Source organism: Pelodiscus sinensis, chromosome 2, assembly GCF_052426305.1.
Source record: "Pelodiscus sinensis isolate ZL-2025 chromosome 2, ASM5242630v1, whole genome shotgun sequence".
Classification (NCBI taxonomy): domain Eukaryota; kingdom Metazoa; phylum Chordata; order Testudines; family Trionychidae; genus Pelodiscus; species Pelodiscus sinensis.
In genome coordinates, this window is record NC_143053.1 from 42543855 (window position 1) to 42570121 (window position 26267).

Consider the following 26267-nt stretch of genomic DNA (forward strand, 5'->3'; position numbering starts at 1 on the left):
CATGACTGGCAAGTTGAGCCACATAATTAGCCATCCTAAGGGTTGCCGTGGTAGAAGAATAGACTTTTCTACCCAACAAGTCCAGCCGTTTTGCATCCTCGTCAGGCGCTGCGCTCCTGTCCTGTCCCGTCTTCGATCTTTGTTGTGCGGCATCCATAATGATGGAATTGGGCTGAGGATGCGTGAATAAGAATTCTGTGTCTTTAGCGGCAACAAAATACTTCTTATCTGCATGTTTATTGGTAGGTGGCGCAGAAGCTGGAGTCTGCCATATATCATTGGCAATTTCCAGGATGGCTTCATCAAAGGGGAGAGCCAATTTAGATTTCTGGGATGGCTGTAAAATTTTCAGGAGACGGTGTTGTTTTTGTGACATGTCCATTGTGTGTAGTTCTTGAGACTGGGCTACCCTTTTAAATAGCTCCTGGAACTGTTTATAATCATCTTCAGGGGAAGAGTCACCCTGAAAAACTGCATCGTCCGGTGAGGAGGACAATTGATCTGTGGGGAAGTCCCTGTGTTGTTGCTCCCGGGTGGGAGGTAGACTGTCATCCCCCTCATGGTGGCTAGAAGTAGAGGGTGCAGCACCTGTGGGTATCGGCAGAGCTTGCTCAGGAGGCAGAATGCTCAGGGCCAAATGGTGTGGAGATCGGGATTGAGCTGGTCTAGGTGACCTGGATGCTGAGTGCACTGTACTGCACGAGCGTGGATGATCACAGTAGTAATAAGTGTAACGTCGGCTACGATGGTGATAATCGTGAGGGGAGTGCCTCCGGTACAATCTCTATGAACTCAGTTGAGAGACTGAAGAACTATGTACATAACTCTTCTCTTTTTTTTTTTTAATCTGGAACGAAGTGAACTAACTAAGCTATCAGGAGGGGGGCAAACTGGGACAAAAAACAAATTTTCTATTCTCTAACAACTTTTCTATATTTCTCCTCAGGACTCAAACCACTGTGTTAGTTAATCATGAAGTCCGGGCTACAATAATAAAAGCTAATAAGATAATTGTGCCATTGGCCACAGAGATCTGGCAATAACTGTGGAATTGTTGAGTCATAAGACTGATAGATCCAATGCAATAACAATGACATTAATGAAGCCTGGATAAAATAAAATAAACAGAGCAACAAAAAAGTCTATGATCATGTGAAATGACTAATTATTACAATAATAGCCCTCTTAAAAAGGGAGACTTGATCTGTGACATGAATTAGGGAGAAAGTTCTACTTTCAATTACTTTCATCTTGACAGATTTAATGCAAGAGGAAAGGTTTCTTTATTAAAGCTTTAGGGAATAACTATGAAGGTCAATAGGCTCCCAGCTGATATCCTACCTAAAGCAATGACGGTATCTCTGTGCAGGTGACAGCACAAGCATCTGTAGCATATTAAATTGCACACATGGTCTTGTAAGGATTATTGATAACATTTAGGGAAGCATGAGATATAGATTATAAAAATGGAAGATCCCTAAGCTCTGGCTCCAGTCTGAGCCTAGAAGTCTACACAGCAATGAAACAGCCCCAAGCCCAAGTGCCTAGAGCCCAAGTCAGCTGGCATGGGCCAGCTACGGGTTTTCCTTTGCTAGTCGTACATACCAGGCTGGTATGTGCCACCTGGGTGCATAGCTCTGGGAGATGGAGCCTGACTTCCTTATAACAGTGAGTATGCTGATACCACTGTTGGCCCTGCAGCTGTAGCAGTGCAGTGCTGGATAGGGTATGTCTACGCTTGCAATTAGACACCTGCAAGTGGCCTGTGCCTGCTGATTCATGTCCACAGGGCTAAATCTAAAGAGCTGTTTAATTGTGGTACAGAGGGTGGCAGCCCAAGCTCTGGGACCTCTCACCTCACAGGATCCTTTGTGTCCAGGCTCCTGCCAGGACCTGAACACATGTACTGCAGTTGACCTGCCCCTTAGCCTGAGCCCCGTGAGTTTGAGTCCACTGGCATAGGCCACCCGTGGGTCCATTATTACGGTGTAGACATACTGTAAAAGGTAATGTCCTTCAGAGGAGATGTTAACTCAGGGTCCTGGTTCTGGGTCTCACAGTTGTTTAGGTGGGTGTTATGGAGCCCTGAGAAGAACCAAACAGCTTATGGGATAACTCAAGTGTTATCTGTTACTAACATAGGTGATGTCCCGAGCTGGTGTATATAGACAAAGACACATTTTATGCTGAGTAGGCACCCCATTCAACTCTACTGAGGAAACTGGGATTGTATAGGTTATAACTCACTATAGACATTAATCTATACATGCTGTCACCCTCCACCCCACAATCAAAATACAAAATCAAGACAAAGCTCTGGGGTAGGTCTTTGCTTTGGCTATCCTAATGCAAGGCTGGGTAAGATGCAGCTGGGGGCTAGATCCGACCTGCTAACCATTTGGATCCAGCCCCCGGACTGCAACTGGCCATTTTCAATTTATATCCTGCTGCCTGTGCTACCAAATTTCCAGGAGATGGCTCAGGCAGCAGGATCCTATTGAAATGCCTCATGGCTTCTGGTTACAGTGCTACCCTAACTGGGGCTGGAGCTGCGAGCCATTTAAATAACTGCAGCAACCCCAGTTGGCTGCCAGGCAATGTGTTAGCAGTGAGGCAGGGAACGGTGAGTCCTCTGCTGTGTTTTTAATTCAAAGCCTCCAGGTCCCAGAAATTCTGGGGGCAAGGGGAGGCTAATCCCCAGCCCTGCCCCAAGCCCCACCCCTTCCAGGGGATGGAGCTGGCCCTTGACCAGATACCAAAATTCATTAAATGGCCCCCCAGTGAAAATTATTGCCCACCCCTGTCTGAGTGCATACGAGGCCGAGAAATGCTATTATCTATTTGGATAGAAAGTTTCTCCTGAGCATGTTGCTGGTTCTTAACAAACAATACTGAAATAAATAATAATATTAAATAATGATTGCTTATTTAATCCTACAATTAGAGTCCTGTAAATCCAGGGTTATCTGCTTTATATTGGCAGGTAACCTCATCCGCAGATCACTTTTTGTTGATGCAGATGCAGATGTGGATTCACACAGGGCTCTACCTTCAATAATAGAAGGGCCACTTTCTACCCTGACTTATTTCCTGTTAACTCTGCTGATCTAAGGGAAGTTTCCTCAGTTAAGGTAAGTCAGGGCAGAACTTGGCTCATTCAGAGTTTTTCTAAGTGGGGAAATTACATGTTGCAAACACAATCGTTTAGTACTCAGTGTCAACAAGGACTGCTGTTTTTAAATCATGTCAAGTGGTTGCAGACCCTTTCAATGACCAACTGACATATTTTTAAATATCACAGTCTGTGTCTGCTTTGAGCGTTTTACATCATATTAGTTAAGATGTGACCTAAGCAAGTTGAAATTTCCAAATGTATCCTAACCTCACTTTAATTATTCTCTCTCTGAAAACACCTTTAAAGTATCAGGCACTATATAAAAGCAAATTGTGCTCAGTTAAAGGAAACTAAAATGTCTCCTCCTGAGTCTGTGGTGTTTTTCTAGTCATGTTAATCCCAGTACTGTATATTAGAGAGGCAAGGTGGGGAAGGTAATGTCTTTTACTGGACCAAAGATAAGCAGTGACACTTTGAGTTAGTTTCCCAGAGCTGAAGAACTCTGTGTAGCTTGAAAGCTTGTCTTTCTTACCAACAGAAGTTGGGCCAATAAACTTCACCTACCTTTTCCTCCTTAGAGTCACATTTAGAGTGTCCTGAAACGAATGGCTTTTTGTCCTATACTACTGAAGCTCAACATACCATCCACTCACATATTTTTAACTGCTCTGGAGCAACAGTTGACTGTTAGATGAGGAAGCTATGACAATAAAACCATGGGAGTGTACTTAATAATAAACAAACCTGAACCACATACCATTTGAGTCACACCATAATATCGATAGTAATTGACTGACTGAGGCAACACACTTCCTTTATTTTAAACTATTTATTTTTAGCATTTAGGTAATTTTATTTTCAGTATAAATGACTCTTTAAGAGGCAGTCATGTCAGTGTATTTATAACTTCTGGTACGTGTAGAAATTCTGTGGTGCTATCGCTTCATCAAAAAGTGCATGTCAGAATGCGATGGAGCACTGAAAATCCAGTGCATAATCTCATGGGCGACAATTGAACTTCCACCTCCTCCCCCCTCCAATAGTTTTACTATTTACTTCAGTGAGGCCAGGAGGGAGACAACATTCTAAATGCTTCATTGACTGACTGTTAGTACTGTGCAGTGTACAAATTTCTGGATACAGAGAATAATCTGTGATGATTAAATAATACTTTGATTGCCAGGCAAACAAGTCAACTCACTGCCGACCTTCTCATAAGTCCTTTGTGGAACTGGGTAAGGTCTCAGTGGTTCTGTCTGTTGGCATGGCGTGGTTTTTACAGGGACCATGACACGTTAGAAAGTCACAAACTGAGGTTTTATAAACTGTTTCTTAGCTTACCATAAAGCTGTCCCATGTGGTTAGAACATAAAGCACATGGGCCTGATCCTACAAATACCTGTGATCTAAAGACTGTGTTGATCCCACTAGTCAGTGTTCACGGGACTGAGCCACATGTTTGCAAACAGGGAGACAATCTGTCTATGTTTAGACTGCAGGCTTCTTTTGCAAGAAGCTTTTTTCGGAAGAGATCTTCTGAAAAAACTTCTTGCGAAAGCGTGCATTCACACACAAAAACCCATTGAAAAAGCAAAAAAGCAGTTTTTGCAGTACTTTTTTTCCAGTTGCCTTCCTGATCCTGTATGACCAGAACCCCAAGTTCATTCTGGGGACCCTCTCTGTGGCTGTGGTTGCTCCACTCTGGCAACCGCACCCCACAGTGCAGAGGCGTTTCTGGAGGTCTCTGGTAGGACCGGAGAGGTGGGACAACCAGCAGTGGTGCCAAAACTCCTGCATGCGGAAAGACACCTTTTTGGAGCTGTGTGCCTGGCTCGTTTCTGCCCTCCAGTGACATCACACCCACCTGTGGCTTGCCATCAACCTGGAGAAGCAGGTCGCCATCGCCCTCTGGAAGCTCGCCACCTCGACAGCTACCAGTTGCTGGGGCTGCTCCTGGCGAGGGCCAACGCGGACGTGGGGGGCTTGAGGTGCAGACATGGCTTGCAAGGCCTGTGGCAGGGAGAACCATGTGGTCAGGGTGCTGCTGTCTGACCGGCTTTCTACCACTAGGCTTGTCCAGGGTGCCTGCAGCTTTAAGAGGGGACAGGAAACAGGAACTATAGAGTTGTGATTACTTTGTAAGCAGTGTCCACCAGGGCACTTGTGCTTTTTCCTGGAGGCCTCTTCTTTCGAAAAAAAAAAAAAAACAACCCTAAAAAACAACAAAAAAAAACCCCTCCTCCCCGTCCACATACACCTTTTTGTGAAAGAACTCTTTTGCAAAAACGCTTCTTCCTCGTAGAATGAGGATTACCACCGTCAGAAAAAGCCCTCTGTTCTTTTGATTTACTATCAAAAGAATGCAATTGCAGTGTGGATGTTCTTCAAGTTTTGTTGGAAAAATGGCTTTTTTTCTGACAAAACTCTGTAGTGTAGACATACCCTCTGACAAAGTTTAATTCCTTGAAAAACAATTAAGGCATGATCCTACAAAGTGCTGAACTCCTTGAGCACCCATTAGGCTCTTAAAAAGCAGGCATGGAAGCAATGTTAGAAGGCGATGTATTTGTTTACACTGTGGTTCATTAGCAGTTTCACACCAAGTCCTAGGGAACTATTTTGCATTCATATAATCAGGCTCACGGAGCAATATATCTAGATAGTGTTGCAGATGAGAATGCTATATTTGTGAGATATTCCTTATCTTCTTAACCATTTTAAATTAATAATTCAAAGTAACTTAGAATGATTGGCAATGTGTTTAACCATAAGGAGAAAACGCTTCACAGCCCTTTCATTTTAACCGGCACACATTATCATAATCAATTAAATATAAACATGCCAATCTCACTTCACTACATCATTTCTGGTTATAATATAATTTCTCTGCTTTCTAACCAGGATTAACCCCATGTAACTGGAAGCAGAAACTGCCCCTCTATTTTGTTCTGATGCTGTATTGTTTCATGATCCGTTTTGAATCTCACAACATTTGGAGATGATAAATGAAAAATGCCCAATAATTGCAAAAAGCTGCCTCTCCAGCTTTTTTAGGAATGAAAAATATCATGGTTTGGAAATATAAGACGGTAATAAACTTAGAAATAGACAGTTTATTGTATTTAAAGTTACAGACTAACACAGCTACCCCTCTGAGACTTTTGATAGCATATGTCCCTCCAATTCCGGACTAGAGGTAGACAGGGGTCGCAAGAATGTTTCAAGAATATGAATTTCTCTAAAGCACAGTGCTGCTGTTCTGTGCAACTTCAGTCGGAAACACAAGCTTTTAATCTCTTTTGGCACTCTTACAATAAACAGTGTAAATAACAGCAGTCACTGGAACATGCACTATTTATTCCAAAAGAATTATTTGGCTCCATTACATGACAACCTACATGGATAATAAGATTAACTAAAGTCTATCAACTCCTTCTTTGGTACTGGCTCACTGCAAATCATGATGATGCTACTATAAAAGAAGTATGCTCCACAACACATTTTGAAAAGGTTTCAGAAAAGTAACAATAATCAGACAGGAAACAATGCTGTGGCTATAGAGGTCCATCCAATTATGCAAGAGGAATATGTACCACAATGATATCAACTTCACCGAGGAGATGAGTAAAATTAAAAAAGAAAACAGAACAGCAAAAGAGAAGTAGAGGAGTGGGAGAAACGTCAACGGTGAGAAATGGATAGGGTGAGGAGGATATGAGCAAAGAGGTGGGAAGTGCTGTCTCTGGAAAAACTGACTCACTTAACAATGAATCACATCATAAATACCTGAACGCTTGGCTTTTTTTTCATCACATTTGCTGAAAGAAACAGCTGGATCAAGAAATCACCCTCTGTACCGAGTTTCTCCTTGTTGCAATTTAATCTGTAGCACCATGTTATATGACTGCTAAAAAGCCATAGGTGCTCTGGACTTTGTAATGTTGTTGACATTGTGACATTTTTTTCTTATGTGGGTACAACAAGGAGGCAGTACTTTGCACCCAAGAAATTAAACCAGTCTGAGAAAGACAAAGGGGGTGAACACTTTCCTGGCAAGATGCCATGACATCTAAAAAGTACATCACAACCAACAATGAACATTATTCTAAGCTGTCACGGATGCATTTGGTTAAACAGAATTTGCAACTTAAGCCTCTGGAATAGCATCAACTTGTAGCTCTTAATAAGCATCTTAGAATTCTAGGGCCAAAGCTGACTCTCATTTACACCAGTTAATTCAACCGTTTTTCTGATTTTGTATGATCATAAAAGTGAATTAATTTGGATAATCAGTCTTTTGCTTTTACGAGACTTTATTGTTTTGACATATAATGCAGTATACTGAACATAACTGTACTGCTTTATTCACTTGTGACTGCAATAAAAAACACTAAAACTTGGTGTAAGACATTTGACTTCAAACCATTTGCATCAGTAATGGATTTGTCCCACTTACATAACATATTAATGTCAGGTTGAGAGTGTGATCTGGAGTCCAAACAGAAAACTAATATTTTATAGCACTGTACACTATAAAGTTACAATTGATTTAAAATTTATTTTTTGAAAACATGCAATAGGAACTCAGGAAATGTTTCAGGCATTACAGAAATGATAAAGCAACAAGAAAGAGAAGGTTAGGATATTTAGCAAAGGTAAGCTAGAAGTTTAAAATCTAGATAAGGGTTAACATCTGCATATTTGTTTTAAAATATTGGATAAGAAAGTAAAACTACTGTAGACTCAAAATATATGAAATGAAAAGCAAATTAAGAAATTAGAATAAAAAGAACCCAGGAACACATGATAGAATTTAAACATGATAGAATTTAAAAACTGCTGTTCTTCCTGAGTGAAGTTTCAAGGCTATTTGATGTATTATTTTATTTGTATTGCAATAATAGCTAGAAGCCCAAACTGAACTCAGCACGTCATTGTATGAGACATTGTACATACGAAAAGTAAATGATATTTCTTGACTGGAAAAACTTATAAGCTACACAGCCATGAAAGGCAAAAGGTGAGAGGAAATAAATATTATCCCCAGTTCCACATGGAAGTAAATGACTCGCCCAAAATCAAGCCCCTGGAAATCTGTGGCAGAGCTAAGAACTGAACCCAAATATCCAAAGTCCCAGTCCGGTGCACTATTCCCAGTGAACAGATTCTCTTCCAATTGACATTGATCAACAGGCACAAAGACAAGTCATCTTCATGTTCGAGTTCGTGTCTTCTGATTTTGAGTCATCAGCGTTACTCACAAAGTGACAGAGACAGGCCAGGACAGTGCCTTTTGCCCTGGCCTTTCTGATGCCTCTCTTACGGATAGAGGCTGAGAGGAGAAATCCTTCCTATCTATGCAACTAGTTAGCCTTAGCTCCTTGAACTCTTATTCAAAAGTGGAGTTCAGTTTGAAAATCCAAAGGTAAAGAAAAATGCTCAAAGAGGAGTATGTTATTTCATGGCTATGCTACTTGCTTTCGTAGCTGGCATTGCATGCCACGCCTAGTCATTATGGATCAATAATCAATCAATGTAGTTAATGTTTCACCCAACTTGTAGGAAGAATCTGAGAAACCATAAACTGTACAGAGATACGCAAACAGACATTAACTGCGGCAGGTGATTCCAAAGGCTTAAGGAAGGAAATGTATTTTACAGAAACAACATTTTCTTACTAAAGGTAAGGGGTGATCTAACATACATTTCTTTGAAAACATTTTAAGTGCTGAAGCAAGAGAGTTGGGTTTTTGGTGATGTTAGCAACATGATGGCCCACATATTCCTTTTCTTGGAAAAGCAATGGTTGTATTGCCAGTGATAAGAGTGGTTTGTATCTGACGCAGATTAATTTTCTGCTTCAAGACAATGTGGTTTATACCTTAAAACTTGAATCTCTAAAACAAAAATATATAAAGCAGGCATTTAAAATATTTTTTTAAACTGTTCATCTAACCAGGTACTTTTAACTCTTCGTCTACAAATATGTACTATCCCCACAGAGTGTTTATTACCAAAAGTTGTTTGTATATTTGCATATTGGATATCCTAGAGTCCTATAGATTTCATTTTTAAGTGGTTTTAGACAAAGAATCCATAAAAAGATAATTAGGGATCTATAAACAAGTTAGGAAAAGAGAAGCAGGGGACAATGAATTGGTTCAACCCTCAGCCTGGATATCAGCTGTCAAACACTCAATTTGTATGTGTGTGGTAGAAAGAGCTTAGGTAGATATTGCTCCTCCTGCTTAACCCTAAGCTGATCAGGTTTGCTAGTTAAAACCCTTTTCTGGGTCTCAGTGGGTTTTGCGTTCTCATCAGCTGGAATTGAATCAGTTGGACTCATGAGTCTTGAGGTTTCCTGGGCATCAGGAGGTTGTTCCTTTCAGAAGCTTCTGACCCCTGGGAATACTGGTGTGTAAGAGATCTGGTAAGAACCTTTAGCCACCTGAGAAATACGGGTTTCACCTCACAGTGTGCAAGGTTATTGTGAGAAATTAGCACTGATCAAACCTCTGTTCTAGGTTTTATCAACTGTTACAGTGGTTCATTTTCTAAATATTTTTTATAGGGAATTATATTAAATTTGGAAAAAATAGGCCTTCCCCAAATTGTAACTTAACAAACCCTCACAAGACTGTGTTTCTCAATCAAGCTGGGATAGTGGACAAAGATACATGTAACTTGCTGTGCGGGTGGATGCTTTTGCCAACTTACTCTACTATCACAGATGAAACTATCTTTCCAGGTTTGGCTGCTCCTAGGTTTCTCTGTCAGTATTGCTCAGTCCACACCCCAGGCCCTCTTGCCCCACATGCAATAGTGAGTCACCTTCCTCACTTATCCTTTTGTCAGGAGAATTGACACCTGACAACTGGGTGGGATGTAATCCTGTTTCCTGGCAAACTGGGCTATGCCCACGAAAGCTCATGATATGATCTACATGTTTCATTAGTCTATAGAGTGCTACCAGACCATTTGCTGTTTTTTTTGTAACAGACTAACTCGACTACCCCCTGAAGCTGAAGCAAAATGCAGGACAATGTAGCACTTTAAAGACTAACAAGATGGTTTATTAGATGATGAGCTTTCGTGGGCCAGACCCACTTCCTCAGATCAAATAGTGGAAGAAAATAGTCACAACCATATATACCAAAGGATACAATTAAAAAAATGAACACATATGAAAAGGACAAATCACATTTCAGAACAGGAGGGGAATGCGGGGGGGGGGGAGGGGGAGGAAGGAAGGTAAGTGTCTGTGAATTGACGATATTAGAGGTGGGGAGAGTGGGATGTTTGTGAGTTTGGGATTTGATCTGAGGAAGTGGGTCTGGCCCACGAAAGCTCATCATCTAATAAACCATCTTGTTAGTCTTTAAAGTGCTACATAGTCCTGTATTTTGTTTCAGCTACACCAGACTAACATGGCTACGTCTCTATCACTGTGAGTTAATGGTGTTAGAGGTGATAATTGGGAAAGCTATCTTAATAATGTGTAAGATAGTTCAAGTGTTTGTTCAATCCTCTTTGGAGAGTGTCGAATTTTAACATGAATGACAGTTCAGAGGATTCCCTTTCAAGTGCAGATGTAAAAGGTCTTTGTAGCAGAATGCAGGTGGTTAAGTCATTGAGAGAGTGTCCTTACTGGTTAAAATGGCAAGAAACTGTTTTTTCTTTGTGATCTTGTCTGATATCTGTTTTGTGGGCATTAATCCTTTGGCGAAGTGTCTGAGATGTTTGTCCAATGTACATAGCAGACGGACACTTTCGGCACATGATAGCATAGATTATATTTCTGGATGCGCAGGAATATGTGTTCTTGATCTTATAACTCACTTGGTTAGGTCCAATAATGGTATCAGCAGAAGCTGCTAATTCTTTGTTTGTCTTACTAACTGCTTCCTGCTACTTTCAGTGGAGTGCTGTCTTTCTATGCCTCTTCAGTTAGGTCTTGTTCATGCAAATAGCCCCCCTAAGCACAGCTGAATTACTTGTATCACTAATGCCTGCTGGGAGGGCTAAATCAAGCTCCTCATGCATAGCCTGGATTGGGGGCAGTGAAACAAATGCAGCCGTCCATGGAAGAGTGCTGGGCTCCAGTGCTGTGTAATAATTATATAATTCACATGCACAAGTCCAGGAACTCTCTTCTCCTGTGAGTTGTGGTGAAGAAAGAAGGAGTTAAATAGGATGAAAAGCCCTAAAAGAAGGGACTCTCTGATTCCACAATATGTTCTTCCCCCCTCTGTGGCTGGGTAGTTTAAGGTTGTGTGCTGGGGAATGGGGGAGAGCCAAGAGGCAGAGCTGCTGAGCACTCCTGACTACAACATGGATTATCAGGGAGGAGGCTGCCACTGCTTTTTGCAGCATTAACTTTCAGGATGTGCCAGAATCACTCTAGGCCTGTAGGTGAAGTGTTCTAACCCAAGGAGAAGAGAATTTCCCGTTAGATTAATGACAGGAAACGATTCACACAACTGAGCCCACAGGTTTCAGAGCTGACTTCCTTATAATGGGCTCCTGAACAGCGACCTTAAATGTAAGCACGTAGAAAAGCTATGAGGGCTCAGTCCTTTTGAAATGCAAGAGACTTTATTTTAGGTGCCTATATATGGATTTGGGAGCTTAGCTTTTGGCACCCAGGTTTTAAAAGTTTGGGTTAATTCTGATGGACTAAGATGAATGAATGGTAAACTATTATATAATCATTTGCAGGAGTCAAAATAAAAGAAATCATCAAGATGTTTAAGCTCTGTGGATCTGATCTATTCTATCTTCTGGTATTTTACCTGGTGAGTGATTTTTGTTTTCTTTTGTTTACTTGGTAAAAGCCTATGAATATCAACATATGTATCTTGGCCTTTAAGCTATCTTTTGTATATATGGCTTTTCAGTATAAAAGTAGGATGTCAGCATATTCTGTATAAAATATTTGTAATACTAACAGTGGAAATCAAGCCTGCCAATGGGAGGGGGCAAAGATGTAAATGCCCCAGAGCTCGACGATATAAAAGGACCCAGAGCTCCTGGCCCTTTAAATCACTTCTGAAGCACCACTCACACATACTCTGGGCAGCCTTGAGGGCTGTTGAGGGAGGCATGGCACTCTCTGGGTGGTGCTGAGGGTTGCCCTGCCCCAGCCCTAGCTAACCCTTCTGGGGTGTGAAGCAGGGTTTTCTCTGCCTTGCCCAAGGGCTTGGCCAGACTGTCAGCCGCTTGTGGACATAAATCCTGGACAGTCATGTCTTTCAAAAGTTTAGAATGAATGTCAGTCATTTAAAAAAAAGTTCAATAACAAGTTTTTAAAAAGATCTTATGCTTCTCCTATAGTAGCTGAATCTGCTAAGAGAGAAAGAGTAAAACAATAGGTCATATTTCTCTTTGCTGTTGCTCAACCTCACATTAATAAAGATTTGAAATGATACCGTCCTACATCGTCAAACAGTGATGACTTTTTACACTAACTCAGTGTTGTTCTTTCTATTATAATTTACACTTGTGTTACTATATGAATGCATTTTCCTAGCCTATACTGTGCTATATCATTTAAATCACACATTTTTTATTTTACTTAGCTTCATTTATCTATTTAAATACATTTTCAGTGGATTATCTAGGGGCTAAAGCCTTCGCAGATATGAGTAACCCTCACTTAGGGGAGCAGGCCTACTAAAGTCAATGAAATTACTGATATGTATACAGGCTCTAAGATGCATTTGTATCTTACATAAAGTATAAAAAAGTCAGGTCCAAACCGATAATAAAACAATGTTCCCCAATATGGAGACTAGCATAATCATTACTCTGATAAATCCTACTATCCTGAGTAGATTACTTGGGTGAACGTGGGATTGCGAGACCCACCCTTTGTTCCTTGTTGAACTTCAAAATTATATTGCCAACGTGTGCACTTTTAGATCTGTTGAAATTGTACTGCAATGGTGTAGCAACTGCCCAACAGAAACTGAACCCAAAGAGTCAAACAGCTCTCCTTTGTTGGTTCATAAATAATGATTCACAACATATTGTGCATTAGGAAATGTTTATGGCTCACATAAAGCCATTTGAACAGACAGGAAGAGATAGCTGGTGCTTGATACAAGAGCTAAACTTTGAACCCAGCAGTTAGTCTGTATAGTGTTAGGATTTGTGTCTTCAGAATAGACAAGTCACCCTATAAAATATGGAAATCCCTCAAAAAAAAAAAAAAAAAAAAAAAAGCCAACAACAACAACAAGGAACCTGGGTGGCACTTTAAAGACTAAGATTTATTTGGGCTTAAGCTGTTAGTCTTTAAGGTGCCATAGGACTCCTCGTTGTTTTTGCAGACACAGACTAACATGGCCACCCCTCTGAGGCTTAACAACAAAGCAGTTTACAATCTTTAAGGCTGGATTCTACGTACTTGGATATTGCTTCCTGAATAGCCCTTCTGAACTCTCTGTGATGACTTGCACAATGGGTACAAACACTATGTAATTTAAGGCAGCCGTTCTATACTCATCATTCTGTCACAGTAGGATCCAGTGTCATCTGAACCTGACCTAAAGGATAGTACAGTTGCACATCATGGCAAATGGTACTGAGCCTTGCAAATCCTCTGTCATAGCCTGTATAAATTCTTTCTCTTGATGGAAGCATGCGTGACGCCCCTCTCCCCCAATGCCTTCTGAGAACTGGCTTGTGAATATGCATATGCATAACTCGAAGATGCTTTAGAAAAAATACCTTATGTAACCTACCAATTTTCATGTTACAATTGGATGGATCTGTATACCCTGTTTTTATGCATGTATCGTTCTTGTATGTGAAGTTAAAAATATAAAGTATGGATCTGTTTATAGTTCTAAATGAGTTAATGAGGGCCATTACTGGTGCTCTGGAAACTTAATGACTCAGAGATCAAATTGATGACCTGTGAATAGCTTTTCTTTGCATTCTGCTCATCTGAGGAAGTGGGTTTTCATCTATCTATCTATCTATCTATCTATCTATCTATCTATCTATCTATCTATCTATCTATCTATCTATCTATCTATCTATCTATCTATCTATCCAATCTTGTTAGTCTCTTAGGTGCTACAGAGCTACTTGTTGTGAATAGCTTTGCTTGTCCTGTGAACCCGGACTATGGCTGGTCCCAGAAAGACAAGTGACCATAGCACCTGGTACTGAAATCCATCCTGGTCCTGGTAATTTTCCATGGGGATTGGGAATGAGAAACAAAGGATTCCCACCCTGGGGAAAAGTCTGTTTAAACCAGTGGTCCCCAACTTTTCGTGGCTGCCAGGTGTCCAGGGGTGGGGCCGCTCATGCGCCGCGCTTCCAGGGGTGGGGCCATGCATGTGCCGTGCACCTGGGGGTGGGGACCGCCCACGCGCCCTGAGCCCAGGGCCGGCACCGCGCATGTGCTGCGTGCCCGGGGCAGGGGCTGCCCATGCGCCACGTGCCCGGGGCTGGCAATACGCATGCGCTGCGCGCCGGGGGCGGGGCCTGCCCAGATGCTTCGGCGGGCGCACATAAATGCCCCAGCGGGCACCGCGTTGGGGACCACTGGTTTAAACAACGGGAAGCAATCAGCCCTTGTCTTTAGCTGGCTTTTGAAACTACCTGATACACTCTAGAGGAGACAAAGAACTCTGCAGAAGCTGTAGACCCAAGTCAGAGTAAAAATCAATTCTGATTTGATGTTCTTTTACCTGAAATAAGAACAGCTATTTAAAGTAAGAATTTGTATGTAACAAGTTTGTTAGTGGCTTAGAATTAGCCGTGCATTTTTCTATTTATTTTAATTTGGTAACTTACTTTGATCTGACTGTTTTCATTTGCAACCACTTAAATCACACTCTCTGTACTTAATAAAAACACTTTTGTTTATTATCAAGTCCTGTTTAAACAAGTGTTACTGAGGTGGGGAGCCACCACCGTGCATATCTCTTTTTTATTGATAAAACGAGCTAACCTTGTGAGTTGTGACCTGAGAGAAGGGGGCAAAGAGGGTGCAGAGAGTTTGGGTGTTGATGTGGGACTGGGGAATGGGGTGCAGGATCAGGGAGGGGTATAGGTACAGGAGAGGATTCTGGCCTGGGAGAGGGGTGTTGGAGGGGGCACAGGGTCTGGGAAGGGGTTGTTAACTGGAGGGGGTGAGGAGAGGGGATACAGATGGGTGGTGGCCTGGAGCAGGTAGTTGGGGGGAAGACAAGGGGTGGGGTGCCAGAGGCAGGCTCTGGCTGGGAGGTGCTTACCTAGGCTGCTCCTAGCCAGCAGCTCTGCAGTGACCCTGCTAGCTGCCTCTTGCCCACCTCTGCTATAGGGAAATAGACCTGTGGCACACAGCGGTATAATTATACTGCTATAGCTATGCTGGTATAATTTCTCAGGCAAACACTCTGTTCTGGAATAAAAGTGATTTTATTCCACTATAATTACTTAGGTTAATGCATAATATTATGATGCAATCTTTAATTAAACAATCACATACTATTTTCCCTGCATCGTTTAGTGCATAGGATGGCAGTGCCTACTTAATGATCAATATTTTGATTTATTCTCAATGTTGAAACTCTGCTCTGAAGACAGAATTATTAATTTTTTCATAGGCTTTTGTATGGCACTGATGCTTCACAACACCCTGGTGAGATGTAGTGGAAGAACTGAGGCATAGGGAAGAAAAACGATTTCACCAGGGCTACGTCTACACTGGCCCCTCTTCCGGAAGGGGCATGTAAATTTCACGAGTCGTCGTAGGGAAATCCGCGGGGGATTTAAATATCCCCCGCGGCATTTAAATAAAAATGTCCGCCGCTTTTTTCCGGCTTTTAAAAAAGCCGGAAAAGAGCGTCTAGACTGGCCCCGATCCTCCGGAAAAAGTGCCCTTTTCCGGAGGGTCTTACTTCGAAGTAGGAATAAGACCCTCCGGAAAAGGGCACTTTTTCCGGAGGATCGGGGCCAGTCTAGACGCTCTTTTCCGGCTTTTTTAAAAGCCGGAAAAAAGCGGCGGACATTTTTATTTAAATGCCGCGGGGGATATTTAAATCCCCCGCGGATTTCCCTACGACGACTGATGAAATTTACATGCCCCTTCCGGAAAAGGGGCCAGTGTAGACGTAGCCTAGGAGTGTGGTGAAGCACTGGAATGGGTTACTTAGGGAAGTAGTAGAGTCTCCATCCCTAGAGGTGTTTAAGTCTCGGCTTGACAAAGTCCTGGCTGGGTTGATTTAGTTGGAATTGGTCCTGCCTAGAGCAGGGGGCTGGACTTGATGACCTTCTGAGATCTCTTCCAGTTCTATGATTCTATGAGACTAAGGACAGAGATACCAATCTGAGTTATTATTTTTCAGCACTTAATATGATCAAAACGCAACTTCCACTGTCTTCAGTTGCAGCTGAGTGCTCAAAACCTCAAGTCAAGCCTCAGGGTCTCAAATTGGGCACCCGGAAAAGAATGAACATGGAATTAATGACCACCTGTGAAAAATGTGGTTTAAGTGCCTTGTTTAGCACCACACAAGAATTCTGTGGCAGAGACAGGGCTAGCAATCTGTTTTCCAGGGTGGCATTCAAATGCCTTAATTATGAGACCTATCTTTTTCTTCCTGTAATCCCTGCCTCATTCACTACTCACTTTCCAACTTCTGCAACAAATGCATCAGAGGGTTCTATAGACAACATCCACCTTCCCTACACAATTCTTATTCATTCCCAAAGCAGATCCAGACTGTGCACTGATCCTGTGGAAATACCAATATGTAATCATGAAATCAGGGTGAATCTAATGCATATCCACAAAAGGATTGAATCGTGGCTGCCAGGCAACTTTTATTCTGGCAGTTCCAAATTTTTGAATGTCTTTTTACATAGTTTTTTGTGTGTAATTTCATATTAACAACTACCAGGGTGTTTGTTTTTATTAAGGACAATGCATTGACATCAAATACTATGTCCCTACATTAATCAGCTTCCATTAGGACGAACTGTTGTTGTTCTGTGTTTTCCTGGCAAAACTAAAAGAAAATTAATGAGAAGGAAATAATTTTCACTGTGGATATTCTTAATGGTTTCACATTATTAATCTACTAAAAGCACTTGTAAAAATGTTCTGTAAAAATTGCAGCTTACTGATACATTATTGCATGGATGTTAAAAGTTACTTCAGGAAACTGTTTTGATTAATATAGCAAGATATTAGAGCAAGAAGCCAACTATGAACAGCAGGTCTGCCCCTAGGGAGGTGTGGTCATAACCACTTACGTTGTGCTAGAACCCTGATATTTACAATGAACATAAGTTCCATTAAAAAGATGTGAGCAGGAAGACTAGCACTGACCAATCTGTAGTTTAGGTTTGTCAGTCAGTAACATGAAGACAAGTCAGTTTTAAACAAGTAGAAATAAAGAACATGAATCTCCGAAATCAGGTGACAGAAGCCATAAACAAACACTCTGACGGGTATTGGTCGTCCTTTTGAAAATATTTTTTTCTCACTCTGAATTTAAGAATCACCCTTTGGAAACTTGCTAGGCTCAACCCCCTGGATTGTTTTGGCAGGCCAGGCAGCACTGCTCTGAGCTGTTCTCTCCTTGGCTATGTCTAGACTGCAAGCCTCTTTCGAAAGAGCCTCTTTCGAAAGAGAGCGTCTAGACTGCACGGAGAAATTTCGAAAAAGCGGCTTGCTTTTTCGAAAGAAAGCATCCAGTGAGTCTGGATGCTCTCTTTCGAAGAAGCCCTATTTACATTGAAGAACGCCTTCTTTCGAAAGAGGAACTTTCGAAAGAAGGCGTTCTTCCTCATAGAATTAGGTTTACCGCCATCGAAAGAAAAGCCGCGTTCTTTCGATTTAATTTTGAAAGAACGCGGCTTGAGTCTGGACGCAGGGGAAGTATTTTCGAAAAAAGGCTACTTTTTTCGAAAAAACCCCTGAGTCTGGACACAGCCCTTGATGTGCTCAGGCTTCTCCCCCAAAGGAGCCCAGTACTGGCTGGGCCATGTCCCTTGGAGCCAGCTGCTGCTCTGGCCCCCATGACTCCACGGCTGCTCTGCAGTGGTGAGCAAGAGCCTCGGGGAACATTTCAGGGCAGTGGGGCTCTCTTCAAAGAGGGGTTGGCTCTAAGGCATCACTGGCCAGCACTAGGCCTCTTCAGGGCAGAGGCAAGAGTGCATGAAGGGCACAGCTCAGAATGGTGCCACTTTGCCCCTGGCTGGGGAGCACCCAGTCATGCAGAGGGGTTCCATCTTGGGGAGCAGGACAGGTGCTAAAATGCTTAATGACAGCTCTGGCTAGATATATGGTCTCAATTTAGGCCTCAGTGCATACAAATTGGTTCTTGTTGCAAGCTAAGCATGTGACTTTTCATTAAGTAAAGTATTTACTTTAGAAACACTCAGCATTGAAATATTTGTTTGGAATACGAAAAGATGTTAACTCAAAACTGTGGATCTACAGTAAAAACCAAGCCAGCCATTCCCAGCATTCTTCACTTAACATTACTTTAGTGCACACATTTTAAAAAAAAAACTCCTCCATTATACTGCAGAGATGCGACGGCCACGGCTGAATTACAGCTAGCATAGAAAAGGTATTGATCATCTTCCTCCACTTCCTTCCCCCACAGGCTGTGTGTAATGGTATGAGGAAATTGGACCTCCGTGGACCTCTGCAAGACATGACTTTCTCTGTTCAAGAAGGGACAACTGGAGTCCGTGTAATATACGAGGTAATCATTAACTCTGTGTGTTAGCTCTTTGTTCAAAAGATCCATCCTGTGCTCATGATCTCAATGAGAATTTTGCTGTTGATTTCAACAGCAGTAGCAGTCCCAAGATATGTTATGATAGAAACTTTGACTCTCATTACCTGATAATGTAGTGTCTAATGATAAAATGCAAAGCATCAGTCTCTATCAAATAAGCTACCTGATGATAAATCTAAAATGGCTGTTGCTATAATCAGCATCCCTAGAGTATGAACTTAAGAAATTGCACTCAGTTTGTGTCCATTCCATTCAACAAAGGTATAATAAGACCGAATGGCTGAAAATGAAAGCTAGAAAAATTCAGGCTGGAAATAACACACTTTTAACAGTGAGTGTAATTAACCATGGAACGATGGGTTGTGGTAAATTCAAAATTGTTTGGTTTTGAAAAAGATATGCTCTAGTGCAGGATTAGGCAATAATTTTTGGTGGGGGGGGGGCACCCCATGATTTTGGAAAGTGGTCAAGGGCCACACTTTTCTGTGGAGGAGGTATGGGGTTTAGGTGGAGGTTGGGTGCAGAAGGGAGCACAGGGTAAGGGACTGGGGTGTAGGAGATGGTGTGAGGTCTGAAAGGAAGTTTAGGTGAAGGAGGGGGTTGTGACCTGCCTCAGGGGATTGGGTTATAGGGTCAGGGAGGGAGTATGGGTGCAGGAGAGGATTCTGGCCTAGGGGTGGGTCTCTAGGAGGAGGTACAAAGTCTGGGAGGGAATTGTGACCTGGGAGGAAGGGGAAAAGGGGTGCAGATTGCAGAGGATTTGGGTGGTGACCTGGGGCAGGGGAATGGGGTGTTTGGGTGCAGGAGAGGATTCAGGGCTGGGGGATGAGTGTAAGAGAGAGTACAGGGCCTGGGAGGGAGTTGTGACCTGGGGCAGGGGGGTACAGAGGGTTTGAATGGTGATCTTGGGGAGGGAGTTGGGAGGTAGAAGGGGCTGGGGAACCATAGGCAGGCTCTGACTAGGAGGCACTTACCTTAGTGTCTCCTGGCCAGCAGCCCTGCAGTACCCAAGGCAGAATGGGCTCCCAGCCTGCTGCAGCCCCAGATCACTTTAAACTGCAGGTTTGTTACCTCCATGTGGCTTTCAGCTCTAGGAAGGGAAAGAGGCTTGTGCTGTCCTCATTCCCCAGGCCAATTGCTCAGCTCTTATTGGCTGGTTGATTCTAGCCAATAGGAGTTGAGAGATTGGCTGGGGTCAATTCCTATTGGCTAGTTGTTTCCAGCCTATAGGAGCTGAGGATAGGGCTGGGGGCTGGGAGATCACACAAATCCTTACCCCTCTCTTCAAAGCAGAGAGCTGCATGGGATATGCTTTAAACTGCATTAGCTGTGTGCCTGAGAGTCCCAGCAGGGTGGTCCATGGGCCGGATCTGGTGGCTTGGCAGGCCACATCCAGCTCCCCGGCCATACTTTGCCCAGCCCTGCTTTAGTGCAAAAGGAAATCGGGGAAGTTCTATGGCCTATGTTATACAAGTCAGATTACCGGTAGATTGTCACAAGGGTCTTTTCTGGCCTTGGAATCTATGAATGTGTGAATTGCTTTCTACCTAATTTCCTTTTCTTTAGAGAGTCCCTTTACCACAACAATAGTGTCACAAGCTTTGTTTCTAATGAAAGGTGAATGGCAGAGCCAATACTCAAATAGATGGTGGATGAGTGTGTTGTATTTTTTTCCATTCTTATTCTGAGACCAGCCTCTGTTTAAGATATATGTTTGTTTTCCCAGAGTGTGACCATATTTCTCTGTCCTGAATATGGGTCACCTGGTAAAATTACTTGTACTCAAGTGAGTTCAACTGCAATCAACAGAACTATGCTGTCCAAATGTTCAACTTAACATCATATCTACTGAGCTCCTGTTAAAAAGAAATACTGCTGTGACTGGCACCCCAGGGGAGCCAGCTGAGGTTGCTCAAATAAGACCAAACTGCAAAGAATGGGGGAGCCATTCCCCAAAACTGATGGCTATTCCAATATTAAGATTTACCAAGACAGCACAAAACAACTTCTAGGATATCTTACTGGTTACTCAGAACCCAAAACACAGTTTCTTTAAAGCAGCTCAGCATTAGGTCACCAGCAGATGCTCATGTCAGATATGAGGAGGATCACTGAAAATGTATTCATCACATAGAAAAGCTCTACCAATCTCAAAGGATCCGACACATTGCTCCTCAAATTAATCAATATTTCAGATCTTACTCCTAATGCACACATACAGACAATTCTTATTAATTAAATGTATATTTATTAAAAACAAAGAAATGAGAAAGAGAGTATTGGTTAAGGGATCAGTATCTTAACACTCATAATAAAATTCTGGGTTGAGGATTCATAGTAGATCTGTTGTAATTAAAAAAAGTTCTTACAGCACCAGTCCAGAATTATCAATGTAATGCCCATGTTAATGCTGTCAGGGTTTCGTGGGATCTCAGTCTTGACGCTTGACTTGATGCTTTCCTCATCCAGCATCCAAGCAGATATGAGATAAAAAGGATCAGATTCAAGATTTCTTTAAGTTGTCAAGGGAAGCCCAGGTTTTGAATAAAGTCATTAAATGAACAAGTGGCAATCCTGGAGACTTACTTCCCAAACATTAAGGCTGTGTCTACATTGGCATCCCTTTCCGGAAAATGGATGCTAATGAGACACATCGCAATTGCAAATCCGCGGGGGATTTAAATATCCCCTGCGGCATTTGCATTTACATGGCTGCCGCTTTTTTCCGGCTTGGGGATAAGCCAGAGAAAAGCGCCAATCTAGACGTGATTCTCTGGAAAATAAAGCCTTTTCCGGAGGATTTCTTATTCCTACTTTCCGGAGAATCACGTCTAGACTTGTACTTGGCTATATGGGTTAGCATAATGCAATTGCCCCTTTATTATCATTAACAGGTGGTTAGTTATATACTTCAAAAAGAATACAATACAGTGTCATTACTATGTTTACAGTTCATTTAAATATGATCTCATTTGATCTCTGGATTGATAGAATATAACCTAGACAGGAATTATTTGATTCCTATGTTAAACCTCTGACAATGTATATGTAAATCTCCAACACACAAACATAGTTGACTGAAATGTTTGTAAGGGCTGAATTTAGGTTACTTTATTTTACAAGATGCTTAACCCTTTCCAGGCTATGGGCCATGACCATGTAGCTGGATTCCTTTTATTTATCTTATTATCTTTAAGGCGTTAGGGTTCACCTGAGGAAGAGGTGACACTCACACATTTCTGTACATCTCTCTTTTACACTGAGGCTATGTTTAGACTGCAAGCCTCTTTCGAAAGAGGCTTTTTCAAAAGTATCTTTCGAAAAAGCCTCTTTCAAAAAAGAGTATCTAGACTACAACCAGTTCTAAAGAGAGCACCCAGGCAGTCCGGATGCTCTCTTTCAAAAAAAGCACATTTTGCATTACATAGTGCCTTTTTCCAAAAGAGCGCTTTCAAAAAAAGGCATTATTCCTCATAAAACAAGATTTACCGCCGTCGAAAAAATCGCTGCATACTTTTGATTTATTGTTGACAAACTCAGCGGTAGTCTAGATGCAGGTAAAGATTTTTCGAAAAAAGGCCACTTTTTTCGAAAAATCCTTGTAGTCTAGACACACCCCGACCTGACCCCCTTGCCTGGTGTTGTCTGCCCTCCACGTCTGGCTGGGTCTCTGGCATGGACCCACATCTCTTGGTATCTGGCACCATATCTTCCTTAGGCAACACATGGAGGACACTCAGAGTCACATGTCCTCTCCCCATGTTTCTGTCAGGGTTCACCCCAGAATGTGGCCATCAGCCGCCTTTCTGCCCTATGTTGGAGGAAAGGGAGGGGAGCTGCTTCCAGCCTCAGGGGAAGACAGGGAGGGGAAGAGATGGCCTGGCCCATGTCTTTGCAGAACTCATCTGTTCTGCTCCCCAACCTCCATACCTGGAAAAGCTTGTTTCTTCCTGCCTACATAGTGTCGCTAACACCTCCAGGCTGCTGCTGGCCACCAACATAATCCAGGCACTTCTTATCCCTGGCTACAGTATGGTCAGAAAGGGGTTAAGCCCTAAGGATGCATTGTGGTTGAGAACCAGGACCTACGGACCCAGACTACGGAGGCTTCAGTGAACCGCAGCTGGAGAGGTGCTCAGCAGGGGAGTATGCCTAGGGGACAAAGCAGACCCAGTGCGTGTGCGTGTGCATGTGCGATGAGGATGCTAAGATCCTGCTTAGGCAGCTACTGTGGAGCCTTCAGGGCCAGGGTGCACACAGGCTAGAAATAATTCCCTCTCCCCAACATTCCAGAGTTTAGTTGATGGGCGGCGAGACTTCTTGGAGCCAGTGCTTTGTGGGGCTTTGGCACATGCAGGGCTTGGTCCTGCTGGCCAGTATCCTAGGGTGGAGGGTCTTGGGCTTTCCTGGGTTGCCAGCCCAGTCAGTGGTAATGGGGAAGAAAGGAGCCTGCTGGCCAGGCTATTGGTGGGCTGAGCACTCCAGCCAGGGGCTGGCTCTCTGCACAGCACTGGGAGCAGAGTGCACTCTACCGGGGGAGGAGGCATATGGAAGAGCAGTGGAGCAATGCAGGGAGAAGACAGTGAGAAGGGAAGCATGCAAGGGCCAATGGGTGGGCAGCAGAAGTGACATAAGAAGGGCCATACTGGGTTAGACCAAAGGTCCCTCTAGCCCAGTATCCTGTCTGCTGCAAGTGGCCAATTCCAGGTGACCAAGAGGGAATGAATAGAACAGATAATCATCAAGTGATCTACCCCGTTTCCCATTTCCAGCTTCTGACAAAGAGAATCTAGGAACACCATTCCTACCCAACCTGGCTAGTAGCCGTAGATGAACCTAACCTCCATGAATGTATCTAATTCTTTAAAAAACCCTGTTACAATCTTGGTCTTCACAACATCCTCTGGCAAGGAGTTCCACAGGTTGACTGTGCTGTGTGAAGAAATGTTTCCTTTGTTTTTTTTAAACCTGCTACCCCTAGTTCTTGTGTTATGGGACACATAACCAGCCACTGCCTGAATGGCCAGAATGCAGCCCTTTCCGGCTGGAAACAGGAATGGAAGTGAGGCAGCAGGAGCTGTGCTGATGGACCAGCAAGGGGAGTGGCAGGCCTCATATGCTGCAGTTTTACCCATCACCAGCTTTGCACGCCCACCCCCTTGATCAGCCATTGGATCCTCCCCCCGCACATTCACTCCTGGTCGGTGGGCAGCTGGCACCCAGGGATCCAGTCAGCAACAGCACCAACCAGTACTGATGGGAGGAGACAGAAAATATAGGGCAATTTGCCCATTTTTAAGAAATGGCCACCTTGCTTTCCCCCTTACTGCATCTTAGAGCTAGGAAGTAATGTGAACAATGATTCATTAACTAACTTAAGACAGGAAAAACATCCATGTGCTTGAATATCATTTGCATAGCTCTAGCAGGGAGCAATGTTGACAATACATTTTAAAAATTGTGAATTAAATAAGTTAAATTCTCTGAATATTCCTGAATCTCTTCTCCCTGTTTTTTTTTCTTTTCCTCTCCAGTTTACAATTGAGCCGCCTGCTGTCAGTTTGAGACTGTCTGGTGAAAAAGATGGCATCACTGAGATTGCATTAAGGGACGGATATCTATATCTCAACGGGTCATTAGACAGGGAAAACAAGGCAATCCACAGGCTACAGGTGAAATAAATGAGAAATAGAACAAGGAGGAGGGGTATTATACATTTTTTTTGACAATATTTGAAATTAACACGTCAGTTGAAATTTCTTCCCAACTTGCTTGTTTCCAACTAATTCTTTGCCAGTAGAGACTTTGACTCTGGGACAATTCTCTTCATCTGGCAGCATGGGGACAGCTAACGATGTTATATTCATTTGTTTCAGTACTTGTTTTGGTTTTTACAGTGGAGGGCTGCTGTCATCAAAGGAGAGGGGTTGGGACACTGAGAATGTGTTTTGAATGCTTTGTACTTGGACAAACTTTTTATAAATGATCCAGGTATGTCTGTACTGCAAGTAGGGCTATCAGAGACACATATTACTATGGCTGCGATGGCCTTATAACTTTACCCCATTCTAACCATTTTGGTTGACATTTTTCAGTGTGAGTGTCTGCCACAAACTGATTTTTTTTGTTTTTATTTAGGCCAAAATGGTTCAACTCTTTCCAAGAACAAGGGGAAGGAAAGAAATTATTTTGCTCGTGTTACAATTTTCTGCTGCTCTTTTCTTTAAACAGCTCTAGGAATTCCATGATTTGGAGCAAAGATTTGAAATTTAGCAGGGGAAAAGCTTTTGTGTCAAGGATTAACTGTAGGCTGGAAAATCTGCTCAAATTTGGACAAGTTAAAAGCCTTTGAAAAGATACAGTTTGCACGTGCTCAGTAGAGATGTCTACAATTTTAGCAGCTAAAATTGCTGAAGATTCCATTCATGTTCAAGCCTTTCATAGCTCCTAGTGCTGACCACACTCCATCTACACCATCTTCCCAGAGTGACTAGACATGCACCAGACCAGCACTACAGAGGCAAAACCGGATTCTAATGTACGTCTCTGTTGTATATTGGTTTGTAGATATAGATCTTGTTGTTATGGTAACTGAGTAGGTCACTGGGGTCAGCCCAGCTAGTCTGGGCTTGTTCTAGTTAGTTCTGTGCTATGCAATAAAATGGACACTTGCACCTACTCAAGCTCTCTGCCTTTCCACTGATATCTTCCTATACTGTGAAACTCCCCATGACATAACAAGTGGCGACGAGGATGGAATCCCTGTGATGCAAAAGAAGAAGAAGTCAATGTAAGAAAACAAACTCTTTTTGGCTGTTCTGGAAGGTGGGGTAAGAACTGACTGCTACATTGTGCAAACTGAAACTAAGATCAAGGAGGCCAGAGACTGGAAAAGGAAAAAAAAAGGGGGTGGGGGAATCGCAGCAGCCATGGCTACACTTACAGGGCCACTGGGACCTTGTGAGGAGACTTTAGAGCAATGGCACGTATATACTGAGCGTTTTGAACTTTTTGTTATTGCGAATGACATTAAAGAAGAGAAGAAGGTGCCAATATTTTTAAGGGTTGTAGGGGCTAAGACCTGCTCTCTGCTACGCAGTTTGCTGCTCCCTGTTAAGCCAGAGACCAAATCTTACAGTGACATTGTGGAAATCCTGGGGTCACGTTATGCTCCAAAACCACTGGTAATTGCAGAAAGGTACAGGTTCCATAGCAGAGGCCAAAAAGAAAGTGAAACAATTGTACAATTTGTAGCCAATTTGAAAAAGCTTGCTGAACACGGTGAATTTAAGGAGATGTTAAATGATGCCATACGTGACAGGTTAGTGTGTGGCCTGCACAGTGAAGCTATATGGAGGTGTCTGTTAACAGAAGCTCAGCTCACCCTACAGAAGGCCATT

At 42.7% G+C, this 26267-nt stretch overlaps 1 protein-coding gene across 1 annotated transcript in view; it reads left to right on the top strand.

Annotated features, from left to right (window-relative positions):
• The first annotated feature begins 8688 nt into the window (after positions 1-8688).
• CDH17 (cadherin 17) overlaps positions 8689-26267 on the top strand; it is a 68278-nt gene continuing 50699 nt past the window's right edge. The window contains exons 1-4 of the mRNA XM_006111011.5: positions 8689-8798; positions 11834-11910; positions 18730-18831; positions 24402-24539. Of these exons, the coding sequence (XP_006111073.3) occupies positions 11860-11910; positions 18730-18831; positions 24402-24539 (291 nt within the window). The 5' untranslated portion in view covers positions 8689-8798; positions 11834-11859. The remainder of the gene's footprint in view (positions 8799-11833; positions 11911-18729; positions 18832-24401; positions 24540-26267) is intronic.